The following is a 17723-nucleotide window of genomic DNA, read 5'->3' on the forward strand; positions in this document are numbered from 1 at the left end:
AAAAAAAAACACTCTGAATAAACCTGTCTTCACTTGGATGCTGTGACAATTAAAAGGGAGTTCCAGCTGCAGTCAGGGTGGGGAAATTATAGGCTTTGCCCAAGACCAAATGGAAATATTGCTTCCTGTAGGCAAAGCCAAAAGAACAATGGTGTGTGCTTCCCTTCTTCCATTCCTCACCCGTGTTCTTTGCATAGTTGCCCTTAGCTGCTTCTCAGTTCAGAGGTTGATTTTCTTTTATTGTGACAGATGAGAACTCTGCCCACGCTCCAATAGGCCTCACACCAATATCTGCCAGGAAAAACCCATTAGATGAAAAAGTGTTTAGCCAAAGAATGGAGAATGGTGCAGTAAATACTTAATGAAGAAGATAGAAGGTCTGTCTGTTTTTACCTGCTGTGCAGAGACATATTGCCCATTTGGGGACATCATGTCCCAGTGTAATTTTTTTTTCCTCTACAAGACCAGGCATGTAGGTGCCACTAATGTTTAGAAGTATGGGACTCAGCAATTGTATGAAATGTTCAGTGTGTCTTTGTACAGTTGTCTGTCGGTTTTTGTGGGGCATTGGTTCCAGGACCTACAGTGGAAAACAATCTGTGGGTACCTAATTCCCTTATAAAAAAACCATATTAATATTTGTATATAACCTACGCATATTATCCTGTATACTTTTAATACTTTTATTGTATTTAACACAATGCAAATATTATGTGAGTAGTTGTTAATACTGTGTTGACTAGGAATAGTGACCAACAAAAACCTCTATACAAATTCAGTACAGATGCTTTCTTTTCCTGAGTATTTTTTATCTGGGGCTGGGTTGCATCCATGGATGTGGAACCCCTGGATCAGAGGGCCAATTATATTTGATGTATGTTGTCATGTTTTTATAAGAAAAGAAATCCATAGAACTGTCTTTTATCTGTCCTCTTTTCCCACCAGTACTAGAATCACATGATGCTGACCTATTTGATTAATGGTGCACATTTATAAACTATAGCTGCTAAAATTTGACTTTGAAGCTTGTTAGTGGTCAATCTTACATTTACAGACAGAAACAAAAAGTTTCACTCCTCGCCCACATTGAGTGGCAATGTTTTTTGTGTTTCCTATGTTTATATCCAGACATATGTATGTATTTCTATGTTTGTTCTCTATGGACACATGGAGAAGTCTAGGTTGTCACTTGCATTTTTATTTTTACTTTTAAACATCTATGCAAAGTCTGTATTACTCCAGCGTTTGTACGGTGACAACTTGTAGAGTATGTTTGGAAAAAAAAGGTAATCGGGACAGTGTTGTGGAATAGAAGTCAATCATACTGAATTATGGGGTTGGAGAAAAAGATCTTTGCTCACAAAGGTCAATGAAAAGAGTATGTGCAGTGTGACCTTCTTTATACGCGTGCATGCATGTGTGTGAGCTATCTCTCCGTTTAGAATAAGGAGATGTCTATGGAGAAGCACTTCAAAAAGTGAAGAGTAGTTAGCTCCAGGTGATGTGATTGTGGATATTCTTTATTTTCTCTTTGCTCAATTTGTGTGGTGTATTTTTTCTTCAAAATTCTCAATAATAATTTAAAAGAGAAAGAGCAATATAGAGAATACAGTCAAAAAATGATTTCCAGCATAGTCTGAGGAGAAGTTTTGTTTCCTGATGAACTCTAGTGTTGGGATTATTAATATCTGAGGGCTTTAGTGCATTTGACCATTTTTGTCTTTCCTCAAATTTATCATAGTGTGTGATAGACTACTAAATGTTTAATTGTGAGTTTGGTAAATGAATTGAATTGAGGTGAAATGAAGAAGAGGCTAACAGAGCCAAGAGAAATAATCTTTCTCTTGTTGTGGCATAGAATAAAGTAGAATATGTATTGTGATTATTTAGCTATTATGTAGCTTCTCTTTAACTGAATAAGAAGTGTGTGTACAAATTTTTTTTACAGTGATACAGACATTACTACTTAGGTTAACGTGCAGATGGAATATGCACAGAAAATGTTGAAACTTTGTTTGGCTCCAGTCTTTCTTTCCTAACCTTTACCAAATAGTTTAGATGTATGAAAATCTTGAAACTTACCAAACAATTAATAAATAGGCTGATAATTAGTATTTTGTCTTTTTTTTTAAAGATTTATTTTATTTATTTGAAAGATTTACAGAGAGATGTAGAGACAGAGAGAGAGGTCTTCCATCCACTGGAGATGGTCCCAACGGCTGGAGCTGTGCTGATCCAAAGCCAGGAGCCAGGAGCTTCTTCTGGGTCTCCCACACAGGTGCAGGGGCCCAAGGACTTGGGCCATCTTCCACTGCTATCCCAGGCCACAGCAGACAGGTGAATCAGAAGAGGACCAGCCGGGACTAGACCTGGCGCCCATATGGGATGCCGGTGCTTCAGGCCAGGGCTTTACCTGCTGCACCACAGCGCCGGCCCTAGCATTTTATCTTAATTTGAGTAACATTTTCTGTAATTGCCAGACTGATTGAATGCATTGAGAAATCTAGTTGTTGAATGATGTGATTTGCTGTTATAAACAGAACAAACCTTAAAAGTTGAAGACTCTTAGCTCCTTTCCTGCTCCGTGCCTTCTGGCTTGAAAATACAATCCTGAGGTGATACATGCATTAGTTGGTGTCTTAGTTCATTTATGCTACTGTAACAAAATACTACCACCTGGGTTATTGATAAATAATAGAAATTTATTTCTCACAGTTCTGAAGGTTAGGGAGTATCAGACCAAGGCACAGGAAGGACTGGTGAGGGCTGGTGTTAGCTTCCCGGGGGCTGTTAGTTGCCATCATTACCTCGCAGAAGAGATGGAAAGTGGAGAACCCTCCCCTTAAAGTCCTTTTTGTAAGGGCTTTATCTCCTCCGTGATGCCCTGCCATCGTGACTTCATAATCAGCTTGTAAAAGCCATACCTTTTAATACTATCACATTGATGATGAAGTTTCGACATATGAATTTTGGGGGCAGCGTTCAGGCCATAGCCTTCATCCCCAGACCCTCGATTTACGTCCTTCTCACATTCATTCCATCCCAGTAGTCCTCAGAAGTCCAAAGTCTCCTCTCAAATATCATCCAAATCAGAATTGGGTGAGATTCAAGGTATGATTCCTTTTGATATAATTCCCTACCAGCTTTAAAACTGTGAAATCCAACGAGTTATTTGCCTCCAAAATACAAGAGTGGGTCAGGCATAGTATAGATATTCTCATTTTCAAGGGGAATAATCTGCAAGAAGAAACTGTTTACAGGTCTCTAGTAAGTCCAAAACCTAGCTGGGCAAACCCATTGCCTTCCTGAAATTTCTATACAGCTGCTCTGTCCCTGTGACATTTCTCTGCCTGTACTCTGAGGCTCTCTCTGAGGATGCTTGCAGTCTAAGTGGAGGTTGCCATGGCTTCCCAGCTGTGTAGGCTGTGTGCCTTTAAAGTTAGCCATCACATGGATACTGCCGAAGTTTACAGCTTATGCCCTCTAGCTCGCGTGGCCTGATCCAAAAATAGTTCCACATGAGCAACAGTTGGTATGGCAAAAGAGCACTACGTAGAGCAAAAACTTTAGCTGGCCCTGGGCAGAGGCCCTGAGGTCCTATAGGCACCCTCCCTTAAAGCCCTTCTTAGCTCAAAGACCTGGCACTCTGGGTGTGTGATGGGAGTGGCAGCCTGGAGGACCTCTGCAATGCCTTTGTGGTTGTTCTTCTGTTGTGTTGATGAATCGTATCTGTCCTATCTGACGTCCTTCTCATCTCCTTAGCAAAAGCTGGCTTGGCCACACCCTTGACTTTTCTTCTCTTAAATTTTTTTAAAAAATATTTAATTTAATATTAAATATTTGATTTAAATGTGTTAATTAAATATTTAATTTAAATATGTACGTAGACATTTTACATATTTATTGACTATCGTGATGTTTTAGGAGATGTATACATTGTGTAAGGTTCAGATCAAGATAAACCTCTCCTCAAACATTTCTCATTTTTTAATGGTGAAAACATTCAAAAATCCTTTCTTCTATCTTTTTGTAAATTAAATATACAATATAGTACCATTATTCATGGTGGCCCATAGAATAGCCAGATTTATTTATACTTTCTGAATATAATTTAGTATTTATAAATCAACTTTTCTGGTTCTGGTAACCACACCACTATTTTCTGAACTTCTGTGAGATCCACAGTTTTGGAATCCATGTACAAGTGAGGGCATACATTACTTTATATACAGAGAACAGATTTCATGTATTTCCTATGTACAATTATGAGAACATAATGATGCTTCTCACTGTCCATCTTCCATCCTTCTCCCCACCCTCCCTCCTTCTTCCTTTCATACTTTTCTTTTAATTTTTGCAATAATGCATTTTCAGTTTTCTTTATGATCTCAAGCTTAATCCACCATTAAATAAAGAATTTTACAAGTGAAGAGTAGAAAGACAGACCACTGTTCCTCAGGAATATAGACAAAGGACTGTAAACAATAATCAAAAGCTCAAGATGTCTGTTTCACTTGATACCTTGTTTTTTGTACTCTATATATTAGCTACCACAAATCAGAAAAAACACATATTTTTCTTTTTTGGATTGGCTTATTTCACTAAACATATTGCTATCCAGTTGCATCCATTTTTTTTAGAAAAGACAGGCTTTCATTCCTTTTGATGACTGCATAGTATTCCATTGAGTATATATACCACATTTATCTTTATCCAGTCATCAGTTAAAGGCCATCTGGGTGATTCTTAGCTATTGTGAGTTGAGCTGCTATAAACATGGGGTACAGATACCTCTTTCATATGCTTATTTCATTTCCTTTGGGTAAATTCCCAGGAGTGAGATGGCTGGGTTGTGCGGTAGATCAATTTTCAGATTTCTGAGGCATCTCCATACTGTCTTCCATAATGGTTGTAGTGGTATACATTCCTACTAACAGTGTGTTAGAATAACTTTTTCTCCATATCCTCACTGGCATTTGTAATTTTTTGATTTTTGGATTATAGCCATTCTAACTGGGGTGAGGTGAAACTGCATAATGGTTTTCATTTGCTTTGTTCTTTAATAAGTTAATGGACATTTAGATTATTCTCCCTTTCTAGCTGTTTTGAATAGTACTCTAGTAAATATGAAATGTGTATATCTTCACAGACTGATTTCCTCTGAATATATATACTCAGTAATTAGATCATATATAATAGTTCTATTTTAAAAATTTTTTGAGAAGCCTTTATACTATTGTCTACAATGACTATATCCCAACCAACATTGAGCAAGGGTCCCTTTTGTCCACATTCTTGCCAGACTTATCATTTTAAAAAAAAGATTTATTTTATTTATTTGAAAGGCAGAGTTACAAAGAGGGAGGGAGGGAGGGAGACAGAGAGGGAGAGAGAGAGTCAGTTTTCCATCCGCTGGTTCACTCCCCAAATGGCTACAATGGCTTAGCTGGGCCTACCCAATCCAAAGCCAGGAGCCAGGAGCTTCTTCTGGGTCTCTTACGCAGGTGCAGGGGTCCAAGGACTTGAGCCATCTTTTACTGCTTTCCCAGGTCATAGTAGAGAGCTGGATCAGAAATGGAGCACTGGGACTCGAACCCATGCCCACATGGGATGCTAGCACTACAGACGGTGGCCTTACCCACTGCTCCACAGAGCCAGTCCCCAGACTTGTTATCTTTTGCCATTTTTTTCCCTAAAGCTTCATTGTTTAAAATTTTTATAAAAATTTTCATTCATTTTGGAGTTGTGTTGTGTTGTGTAGGTAAAGCTGCCACCTGCAACACCAGCCTCGCATGTAAGCACACGGTTCAATTCCTTGCTTCTCCGCTTCCAATCCAGTTCCCTGATAATGTGCCTGGGAAAGCAATGGAAGAATGGCCCAAGTACTAAGGCCCCTGAACCCATGTGGGAAACCAAGAAGCTCCTGGCTTTGGCCTCGTTCTGCCCTAGTCATTGTGGCCATTTGGGGAATGAACCAGTAGTTGGAAGATCTCTTTTTTTCTCTGTCTCTACCTTTCTTTGTAACTCTGCCTTTCATATAAATAAAATAAATCTTTAAAAAGATAAATCTTAAAACAACAAAAGCAGAGCTGAGTAACTCTCACCCCTAAAAGAGAACTCCTAAAAAAAAATGTTTTTCATATATTTGGGAGACAGGTACAGACACAGAGAGATTTTTTTCATCTACTGGTCATTCCCCAAATGTGTGCAAGAGCCAGAGCTGGGCCATGTCAAAGCAGGAGCCTGGATCTCAGTACAGGTCTCTGTTGTGAGTGGCAGGGGCCCAAGGACTTGAACCATTACCTGCTACTTTCTAGAGTGTGCAACTGGAACCGAAACCCAGGCACTCTGAAATGGGACTCAGGCATCCCAAGGGGTTTCTTAATTGTCCCAACTCTATCCCCCACAGCCCCTATTTGTCTTTTTGATAATAGCCATTCTAACTGGCTTGAGGTAGTCTCTCATTGTGGCTTTGATTTGCATTTCCCTGATGTTTAGTGATATTGAACATTTTTTTTATATTAGTTGAGCATTTTCATGTCTTCCTCTGAAAAAATATCTGTTTATATATATTGCCCATTTAAAAATTGGCTTACTTACTGTCTTGCTAATGAGTTTCTTATGTAGTCTGGTTATTTACCCCTGTCTGATATGCAGTTTGCAAATATCTTCACCCTTTCTGTAGGTTGTCTCTTCCAATCTGTTGATTGTCTTCTTTACTATGCAGAAGCCCTTTAGTCTATTTTTGCTTTTCTTTACTTTTCTTTTGAGGTCTTATGCAAAAAAATTCTTGCCCATTCCAATGTTGTGAAGCCTTTCTCACCTGTATTTGCTTGTAATACTTTCAAAGTTCTATGTCTTTCATTTAAATCTTTAGTCCATTTTGAGTTGATTTTTATACAAGGTCTGAGATAAGAGTCTACTTTCATTCTTTTGTATCTGAATATCTAATTTTCTCACCACATTTTACTCAAAGAACTGTCCTCGCTCTAATGAATATTTTAGCACACCTTTGTCAAACATCAGTTGGCTGCAGAAATATGGGCTTGCTTCAATGCTATATTCTCTTCACTGCTATATATTTCTATTTTCATGCCAATACTATACTATTTTAAGTAGAATATCTTTGTAGTGCATTTGAAATCAGGTAGCATAGAGTCTCCAGTTCTATTCTGTTTGCTCCAGACTCTTTTGGCTATTCAGGACTTTTGTGCTTCAACATTCTTGGTTTACTTTTCTAAACACACTTTTTAATTTTTTACATGACCTTGGGACCGGCACCGTGGCTCCCTTGGTTAATCCCCTGCCTGTGATGCCGGCATCCCATATGGGTGCTGGGTTCTAGTCCCTGTTACTCCTCTTCCAGTCCAGCTCTCTGCTGTGGACCGGGAAGGCAGTGGAGGATGGCCCAAGTGCTTGGGCCCCTGCACCCGCATGGGAGACCAGGAGGAAGCACCTGGCTCCTGGCTTCGGATTTGTGTAGCTCCAGCCGTAGTGGTCATTTGGGGGGATGAACCAACGGAAGGAAGACTTTTCTCTCTGTCTCTCTCACTGTCTAACTCTGCCTGTCTAATAAAAAAAATTTTTTTTACATGACCAAGCTGAGAATTTCTCAATCTTTATGTTATCCTTCACTTTATATAATATGTTTCTCATTTTTAACTCATTTCTCTTACTTTGTTTTTAGTATAAGCACTTAACAGAAGCCATGCTGCACCCTGAACATTGTGCTTAGAGATGTCTTCCACCAATGTTCATTCTTAAATTTTGCCTTAGAGACAGCATTAGGAAACGGGCATAATTAAGCCAAATTCTTCACCACTTTGTATTAAGGGTGGTTTTCTTCCTGTTTCCAATAAGATGTTCCTCATTATTATCTAAGAGCTTGTTGGAATGGCCTTTCTTGTCTGTATGTCTAACTTTCGATTGACAATCACCTAGGTTATTCCTAAGACTAAGACTTTCTCAACAGCTTTCCTTTTCTGAGGCCTCATCAAAATTGCTCTTAATGGATTGGGTTTTTATCTGTTTATTTATTTATTTATTTTGACAGGCAGAGTGGACAGTGAGGGAGAAACAGAGAGAAAGGACTTCCTTTTCCGTTGGTTCACCCCACAATGGCCGCTGCAGCTGGCGCGCTGCAGCCAGTGCACCATGCTGATCCGAAGCCAGGAGCCAGGTGCTTCTCCTGGTCTCCCATGTGGGTGCAGGGCCCAAGCATTTGGGCCATACTCCACTGCCGGGTCCCAGTCCACAGCAGAGAGCTGGACTGGAAGAGGGGCAACCGGGACAGAATCCGGCGCCCCGACAGGGTCTAGAACCCAGGGTGCCAGCGCCACAAGACGGAGGATTAACCTATTGAGCCACGGCGCCAGCCGTATCTGTTTATTTTTTTAATGGCAATACAGGCTTTTTTCCAGCATTCACTTCAAAACTGTTTATCTACACATTTTCCAGTTCTAAGGCTGTTCCTATATTCCATTTTTTTTCTTAATAACTACACACCACTTCTGAGTATAATTTCTGTCTTAATCTGTTTTGTGCTTCAATAGCAAAATAACATAATCTGGGTAATTTATGAAGCAACATGAGCTGGGAAATGTAACAGCAAGTTTCCAGCAGGTCTGGTGTCTGGTGAGGGCCTCTCTCTGCTTTCAAGATGGAGCCTAGTTGTCAAGAGGGAGAAATGTCATGTGTTCACTTGGCAGAAGAGACAGAAGGGAGCAAACTCAATTCTTGGAGCTTTTTGATAAGGCTCTAAGCCATGAGGTCCTAGCCTTTTCACTTAATCACCTATTGAAGACTCCATATCTTTTTTTTATTTTTATTTTTTTTATTTTTTGACAGGTAGAGTGGACAGTGAGAGAGAGAGACAGAGAGAAAGGTCTTCCTTTTGCCGTTGGTTCACCCTCCAATGGCCACCGCGCTGCGGCCAGCGCACTGCGCTGATCCGATGGCAGGAGCCAGGAGCCAGGTGCTTTTTCTGGTCTCCCATGGGGTGCAGGGCCCAAGCACCTGGGCCATCCTCCACTGTACTCCCTGGCCACAGCAGAGAGCTGGCCTGGAAGAGGGGCAACCGGGACAGAATCCGGCGCCCCGACCGGGACTAGAACCTGGTGTGCCGGCGCCGCTAGGCGGAGGATTAGCCTAGTGAGCCGAGGTGCCGGCCAAAAGACTCCATATCTTAATACCATCATATTGGTGATCAAGTTTCAACATTGTGAATTTTAGGGGAGACTTTCAGACCATAGCAGTTGATAACTCCTGTGGTGCATGGAGTTTTATTTAGGCTTTGAGAGTGTGATATGAAGGGGATGGAGGATGGCTGGTAACAGCACAATTCATCCTGCACTGGGGAATATTCAAAATAATGTAGTTGTCCCTCCTTATCAATGGGTTCTGCATTTGTGGAGTCAGTCTACAGATAAGATTATGTTTGAGGAGAAAAATTGCATCTGTACTGAATATGTGTAGACAACCTTGTCTAATCAATGTGGTATAGCACCTATTTACATACTGAAAGGAAAGGCTACCACAGAACACACCAAACATAGGAGTAAGGGAAAAGGTTTGTTGTTGGGTGGGAGAAACCCAACAGGCTGCCTTCCTGTGCATGAGAGAACAACAGCCTGTGCTGGGGGAAAGGGCTCATATAGCTCTACAGAGGTAAGGAAGTGGGAACAGCAAATCTTGTTAGGGTGAGGGTGGAGCTGACGCTTGTCACTGGGCCATTTGGTCACCTGATTTCTAGTAAGCCAGGCTGGGCTTAGGAAGATGGTACCATTTTGCTAACACATACCATTTCCATTGTATCAGGTATTAGAAGTGATACAGACATTATTTGAAGAACAAGGATATGAGAGGATGTGCATCAATTATTTGCAAATGCTAGACTGTTATACATAAAGGACTTGAGTATCTATGGAATCTGGGAGTCCGAGAATGAATTCTTTGCCAACATTGAGAATTGATTGTAGTGCTGTTCAAGAGTACAGATAGGAAGACCTTTAATTACTCTGACTTTCATTGACTTTATAACACTAAGAACTATGTGGTTGGAAAGTATTTGGCCTTGTTTCTAGTGAAATTATCAGACTAAATGCTTGCTAGACACTAGAATCAGTTTACTTATTATTTTGGACACAGCTTTGGACCCGGGCATACCAACCTGCCATGAATTGCTCTCTCCATAAGAATAATGGATCTATAGGGAGAGTGGTACCTTATTTGACCTTAATTCAAGCTTTTTGCCACTCTGCACATGTCTGTGATTGTCCATGAAAGAGCTATGAATATCGATTTGGGGATTACAAATAAATTTTAGTGAGTAGATGAATTTGTGAATATAGACTCTCCAAATGATGAAGGTCCAGTGCATATCCCTTTCTTTTATTTCCTCTCTCACTAAATGATAACCACTATCAAACATGATACCCAGGTTAGATACCTCACATCAGCCTTCTTTGTTCCTTATTTTGTATTAGCCATATCCAATCAATTACCAGCTTGTACCTCCTAAATATACCTTGGATTCTGACTGATCTTTTAAAATATAATCTTTCCTTTCTTCATTTTACGCTCAGCATTACAGCTTCCAAAATTTAAAACTCTTATTGTTATTAAAATTGGAATTCAGATATTTTAACATAATTTATAAAGGTCTCTGGCCTCATCTCTTGTTACCTCTGTGTCTTATACCCTGAAGACATGCCATGGATGACTTCTTTCAGATTTGTGGGATATGTGGTGCCTTTTTCCTTTGAACATCTTTGTCCCTACTCAGAACATTCTTTCCCTTTCTTTTTACCTGATTTACTCTCTGATCCATTCTAGAATTAGGATTATGTATGTCATTTTTTTTCCAGGAAGCCTTCTGTGATACTTCACTCATTCCCTTCTTCCCCCTCCCCTGCCCCCTACACACTCCAGTTCGTAGGATTCTGTAGTTCACTTTAATATAGTAGCTTGTTTTCAGTCTTCCACCATACACTAGAAAGGCAGTGAAGACACACTACTCCCGGTGCCTGTCACATGTGAGTACTTAGTATAGTAAGTGACCTGTTTTTCTGTGATGTTGTGTAGGGTAGTTATCACAAAACTTTAATGACATAAAATGTGGGGAGGAAGAACCACTTGCCTGTTTTATATTTATTGGGCTATGCCTTAAACAATTTAAAAACTTTTTTTTTAATTGATTTTGTATTAATGTTTGTGACAGAGAGAGCTTGAACCTGAAGTGAACCCTCTGTAGTTCATGTAGTGGGCTAGTTGTGAACGGACATATACTTCCCCATTTACTCAACCTTATTGGTCAAATGCCTACTTTTCTTTTTTTTTTTCTTTCCTTTTTTTTAAAATTTATTTGACAGGTAGAGTTATAGACAGTGAGAGAGAGAGAGAGAGAAAGGTCTTCCTTCCATTGGTTCACTCCCCAAATGGCCGCATCGGCCGGTGCTGCACTGATCCGAAGCCAGGACCCAGGTGCTTCTTCCTGGTCTCCCATGGAAACGCCTACTTTTTAAATTCCACATTTAAGCATTACATTAACAGAATTGGCAGAGACAATAGAATAATCAAAGGTAAAATTATTTAGCAGTTGTGAAGGAAAATCCAACTCAGTTTTGTAAATGGGAAGCCAGACCTATTCAATAAATTGGTCTTTTGTTTTTATTCTGTTAATGGAATGTTTGAAAGGCAAAATTGCATCCAGTTTAGAATTAAGTTCATGCTTTGGTTTTTACATAGAACTCCATCTTATGTATTTCCTATCACTTACAGCAAAAGACCAAATTAGTTTATTATGGTCCAATTTAAAAGACAACTTCCCCTACATTCTCAGGTAAGTGTGTCTTGGCTTCAAAGCACACTGAATATGTAATCTCACAGTAGAACAATAAGGGTCCTTTAGGGCTGTTAACCTTAAAATGAAAAGCCCTTCGGTGTGTACAGAATGTAATTGACATTTAATAATACCACTGTGCTGTGACATGGTAGCAAGTGAGGAATACTAACAAACCATCTAGTAGTCTCTACTTCATGTTTCTTAAATGCAATCATTTGCTTCATCATTGACTTATGAACTAAGAAAACCTTGAAGTAGCTCTCCTGGTATTTGATTTCCTTTTATAGGCAGAAAACTTCTGTGAAGTGTGTTTAGTTATATTCACTTTAGCATTTTAAGATCTATTTCTCTTCAGCCTATGAACTGAAAATGGCTTTTACATTTTTAAAATCCAAAGCAGAAAAGTATTTCATGACAGTTGGAAATTACATAAAATTGTAATTTCAGTTTCCTCAAACAAGGTTTTATTGGAACCTAAGCACACTCATTTGTTAGCTCTGGCTACTTTTGTACTGTAACAGCACAGTTGAGTAGTTGCCCACAAGCTTGAAATCTTTACTGTGTTCTGCCCTTTACAGAAAATGTTTGCTATACTTTGAGCTACAGTAGTTTGGGTTTAGATATTTAACAAAGAAATCACAATCAATAAGTTGTTCACATTTTCAAGAAAGTAGCAAAAACTGAAGTAATTACTGCATGGAATTAATACTCTATTAAGTGGGCAAAACTTACTTTCATCATTTGTTTTCTATTTATTTTTATTTGAGAAAAACATGAATGGAGAGGGGGAAGGAGAAAGAGAAGGAGAGGGAGAGAGACAGAGAGATCTTTATTCATTGGCTCACTACCAACTGCCCATAGTGGCTCCTGGCTGGGGATGAAGCCGGGAGCTAGGAACTCAATCCAGGTCACCCACGTGGGTAGCAGGCTCTCAGTCACTTTAATCCTCACTACTGCCTCCAAGTCTGCATTAACAGAAAGCCAGAGTCAATGGGAATCTAGGGCTCAAACCCAAGCACTCATACATGGGCATCCTAACTGATGTAATAACCAGTAGGTGAAATGCCTACCCTTTATTTAGTTTTAGCACTTGTACAAATGCATATGATTTATCAGACACTATTCTGACAGCTTTATACCTCTTCTTCTTCTTTTTTTTTTTTTTTTTTTTTATTTGACAGGTAGAGTTATAGACAGTGAGAGAGAGAAAGGTCTGTCCTTTCATTGGTTCACTCTCCTAATGGCCTCTACGGCTGGTGCTGTGTTGATCAGAAGCCAGGAGCCAGTGCTTCCTCCCGGTCTCCCATGTGGGTGCAGGGACCCAAGCACTTGGGACACCCTCTACTGCCCTCCCGGACCACAGCAGAGAGCTGGACTGGAAGAGGAGCAACCGGGACTAGTACCCAGCACCCCACCTGGGACTAGAACCCAGTTGCCGGGGTGCCGGCACCACAGGCAGAGGATTAGCCTAGTGAGCCACGGTGCTGGCCAGCTTTGTACCTCTTCTAAATGCTCATAACAGCAATATGAGATTGACAGCTCTACAAATGAGAAAATCACAGCAAACCTATAAGTGAAAGTTAAATGATCCATTAGTGGAAGGGCAGTTGTGCAGCTGTTTATAGCAGCTATATAGTTAGTAAGGGACAAAGTCATGACTTCAGTATACTCAACTGGATCCCAAATCGGTGCTCTTTACCACTGTGATACAGTGCCTTTCCTGTTCTACTCCTGCTTCTTTAGAAAAGCCTTGGTTTAAGAGTAGAATTTAGGGGCTGCACTTGGGACACCTATATCCCATCACAGTTCAAGTCCTGGCTACTTTGCTTCTGATCCAGCTCCCTGATAATGTGCTTGGGAAAAAGTGGATTATGGTTGAATTGTTGAATGGCTGTCACCCACTTGGCAAACTCTGGATGGAGATCTTGGCTCCTGGCTTCAGCCTGGCCCAGCTCTGGCTGTTGCAAGCCTTTGGGAAGTGAACCAACAGATGGAAGACCTCTCTCTCTGTCACTCTACCTTTCAAATAAATAAATAAATCTTTAAAAAAAAGAAGAGAAGAAGAAGAATAGAACTTGGTAATAAATTGGACAGGATTTTTTTTTTTTTAATTTGACAGGTAGAGTTAGACAGTGAGAGAGAGAGACAGAGAGAAAGGTCTTCCTTCTGTTGGTTCATCCCCACAAATGACCACTACGGCCGGAGCTACACAGATCCGAAGCCAGGAACCAGGTGCTTCCTCCTGGTCTCCCATGCGGGTGCAGGGGCCCAAGCACTTGGGCCATCCTCCACTGCCTTCCCAGTCCACAGCAGAGAGCTGGACTGGAAGAGGGGCAGCTGGGACTAGAACCCGGCACCCATATGGGATGCTGGCGCCGCAGGTAGAGGTTTAACCAAGTGAGCCACGGCGCTGGCCCCAGACATGATGTTTTTATAACTGAGTTTGTAGTACTAACCCAGAGCCACTATAATAAAGTACCATAAATTGGGTACGGAAATTTGTTCAGTGTCAGTTTTGGAGGCCAGAAGTTGAAAATCAAAGTGTGCAAAGGACAGAGTCCCTCTTAGGCTCTGTTGTCTTTCTTTACCTCTTTCTAGCTTCTGCTGGTGACTCAAAATTTTGGTTTCCCTTGGCTCTTTCATTACATGGGATATTCTTGTGAATCTCGTCTGTGTGTCTTTTCTCCTTTTCTTTTTTTTTTTTTTTTAAAGATTTATTTTATTTATTTGAAAGTCAGAGTTACACAGAGAGAGAAAAAGAGACAGAGAGGTCTTCCATCTGCTGATTCACTCCTCCACTGGTCGCAATGACTGGAACTGTGCTGATCTGAAGCCAGGAGCTTCTTCCTGGTCTCCCATGCGGGTGCTTTCCTAGGCCATAGCAGAGAGCTGGGTCAGAAGTGGAGCAGCTGGGACTCGAACCGGTGCCCATATGGGATGCCAGCACTGCAGGCCGTGGCCTTACCTGCTATACCATAGCACTGGTCCCTCTCCTTCCCTTTTAAGGACCCCAGTCATATTGTATTAAGGGGTCACTTTACACACTAGTATGATCATATTTTTTTTATTTAATGAATATAAATTTCCAAAGTACGACTTATGGATTACAATGGCTTCCCCCCATACCGTCCCTCCCACCCACAACCCTCCCCTTTCCCACTCCCTCTCCCCTTCCATTCACATCAAGATTCATTTTCGATTATCTTAATATACAGAAGATCAGCTTAGTATACATTAAGTAAGGATTTCAACAGTTTGCTCCCACACAGAAACATAAAGTGAAAAATAATAGATGATTTTTTTTAAATGATGATGAAATCAGATCAGACCTATTGTCATGTTTAATCCCAGTGAGAGTCAAGTTGGGAATTGATAATTTCTTTTCTTTCTTTTTTTTTTTTTTTAACAGAGGATCGGTTTAGTATGCATTAAGTAAAGATTTCAACAGTTTGCACCCCCATAGAAACACAAAGTGAAATATACTGTTTGAGTACTCGTTATAGCATTAAGCCTCAATGTACAGCACATTAAGGACAGAGATCCTACATGAGGAGTAAGTGCACAGTGACTCCTGTTGTTGACTTCACAAATTGACACTCCTGTTTATGGCATCAGTAATCTCCCTATGCAGCAGTCATGAGTTTCCAAGGCTATGGAAGCCCCTTGAGTTCTCTGACTCTTATCTTGTTTAGACAAGGTCATAGTCAAAGTGGAGGTTCTCTCCTCCCTTCAGAGAAAGGTACCTCCTTCTTTGAAGACCTGTTCTTTCCACTGGGATCTCACTCACAGAGATCTTTTTGCCAGAGTGTCTTGGCTTTCCATGCCTGAAATACTCTCATGGGCTTTTCAGCCAGATAGTATGATCATATGTTAATTTAACTAGTTATGTCTGCAATGGCTCTATTTCCAAATAAGGCCATATTCTAGGCTTTGGGAAGGCCATGAATTCTAGAGGGGCAGAGGTGATGAACCAGATATTGTTCTCCAGAGTACTTCTCATTTTAAACCCAGAAAGTCTAAATGAAAAGTAGGAACTGTACAATAAGAATTTTATGGTCTTTGTTTCTTCTTTTTTTTTTTTTATTTAATCTGTGCTGGATTGATTTACTATTCTCAGATTACTAATTACTATTCTCACTTTCTGCCTTTTTCCCACTTACTGTTGGCCTTTTGCTCATGATTCATGTAAAGGCTGGTTTTTATTCTGGACATTTTTCTTCTGGAATGCTCTATGACTTTTTAAAAGGAAAGGTTTCTTGCCAATTATTGTAACCTGAAGAAAGGTTGGTTTGTCTTCATTCTTGTAAATTTGTGATAGTAGACCCTGAAGCCAGCTACAGTGTACTGGCGACTGAGTTCTGACAGTGTCTTTGTCAGGATCTTTTGTATCCACCCCTATGAGGTTTCTAAGTAAGGTTCAATATTCATATTTTTATTTCCTTTGACTGTTATTATTGTTAAAAGAGCAGATTTTGAGACATGTGGTGACGCTTCAAATTCCAGGCCTGGATGATTCTCTCTTCTCTTGAATTTCAAGAATAATTGGCGCAGTTATATCAACCCATTTCCATATTTACTTTATAGGGTGCTCGGGAAACTTTTGAGAACTACTATCGAAAACAGAGGCGAAAACAGGCCCGTCTGGTACTTCAGCCTCCATCTAACATGGTAGGATTTTCACCTTCACTCTTCTCATTTTTTCACTTTTCTTCTCTGATATTTTTGCTACATGTGTATTCGTGTGTGTATGTGTGTTGACTGTCATTCTAGTTTTGAGGTATGTGACTTACAGTAAGTTTAGCAATTAGCATCTATTGATTGCTGTGTATCCAATTTTGGTCTGAGTACTAGATGTGTATTGTCTCATTCTCATCACAATGCTATATAATAGGTACTATTTTTATATTTACCCTTTAGTCTAAGAACTGAACCTTAAGAGATTAAATAACTGGTTTTCACTTTGTCTCAGTGTAACAAAACTGAAACAGTAACTTTTTTTCTTTGCTTTTTTGCAGCATGAAACTTTAGATGGCTATAGGAAATATTTTAATCAAATTGTAGGGTAAGTATACATACATATTTAAGTCTATATACTTTGAGTACATAGATTTGTGATACTTCGAAAAGTAGATCAGCTTTTCCTTGGGAAATTCTTTGGTTTTCCTTTTAACATCCTTCATACAAAGCTTTATTTTTTAATTTTCTGATGTAAAAAGAAAGTCCTGTTGTTTTCAACATTATGTTGTAGGATAGAGGGAGAATAGAGGATAAAGGGAGAAAAACATTGAGTTGTAATTTTATTTATTTATTTTTTAAAATTTTTATTTTTTTATTTTTGACAGGCAGAGTTAGTGAGAGAGAGAGGTACAGAGAGAAAGGTCTTGCTTCCGTTGGTTCACCCCGCAAATGGCCGCTATGGCCAGTGCTGCGCCAATCTGAAGCCAGGAGCCAGGTGCTTCTCCAGGTCTCCCATTGCAGGTGCAGGGCCCAAGCACTTGGGCCATCCTCCAATGCCCTCCTGGGCCACAGCAGAGAGCTGGCCTGGAAGAGGAGCAACCGGGACAGAATCCAGCTCTCCAACCAGGACTAGAACCCGGGGTGCTGGCGCCACAGGCGGAGGATTAGCCTAGTGAGCTGTGGCGCCAGCCGAGTTGTAATTTTATTATACTTGATATTTTGTTTCTCCATTCTTGGTTAGATGGAACCAAATAATCAGCAAGAGTTGACAAACCTTTTCTAAAAAGGGCCAGACAGTGGAGAATTTTGGATTTCACAAACTTCACAGACTCTGTCTCAACTCTTCAGCTTTGTTGCTGTGTGAAAACAGTTATGACTGCACGTAAATGAGTGCATATGGCTATGTGCTAATAAAACAATCTTT

At 40.2% G+C, this 17723-nt stretch overlaps 1 protein-coding gene across 2 annotated transcripts in view; it reads left to right on the top strand.

Annotated features, from left to right (window-relative positions):
- EXOC6B (exocyst complex component 6B) overlaps positions 1-17723 on the top strand; it is a 683510-nt gene that overhangs the window by 338244 nt on the left and 327543 nt on the right. For both annotated transcript variants that reach the window (XM_002709766.6, XM_089327552.1), the window contains exons 9-10: positions 16427-16510; positions 16858-16904. In XM_002709766.6, coding sequence (XP_002709812.1) covers positions 16427-16510; positions 16858-16904 — 131 coding nt within the window. The remainder of the gene's footprint in view (positions 1-16426; positions 16511-16857; positions 16905-17723) is intronic.

This window comes from Oryctolagus cuniculus, chromosome 2 (assembly GCF_051225735.1).
Source record: "Oryctolagus cuniculus isolate XC-2025 breed Fujian yellow rabbit chromosome 2, ASM5122573v1, whole genome shotgun sequence".
Classification (NCBI taxonomy): Eukaryota; Metazoa; Chordata; class Mammalia; order Lagomorpha; family Leporidae; genus Oryctolagus; species Oryctolagus cuniculus.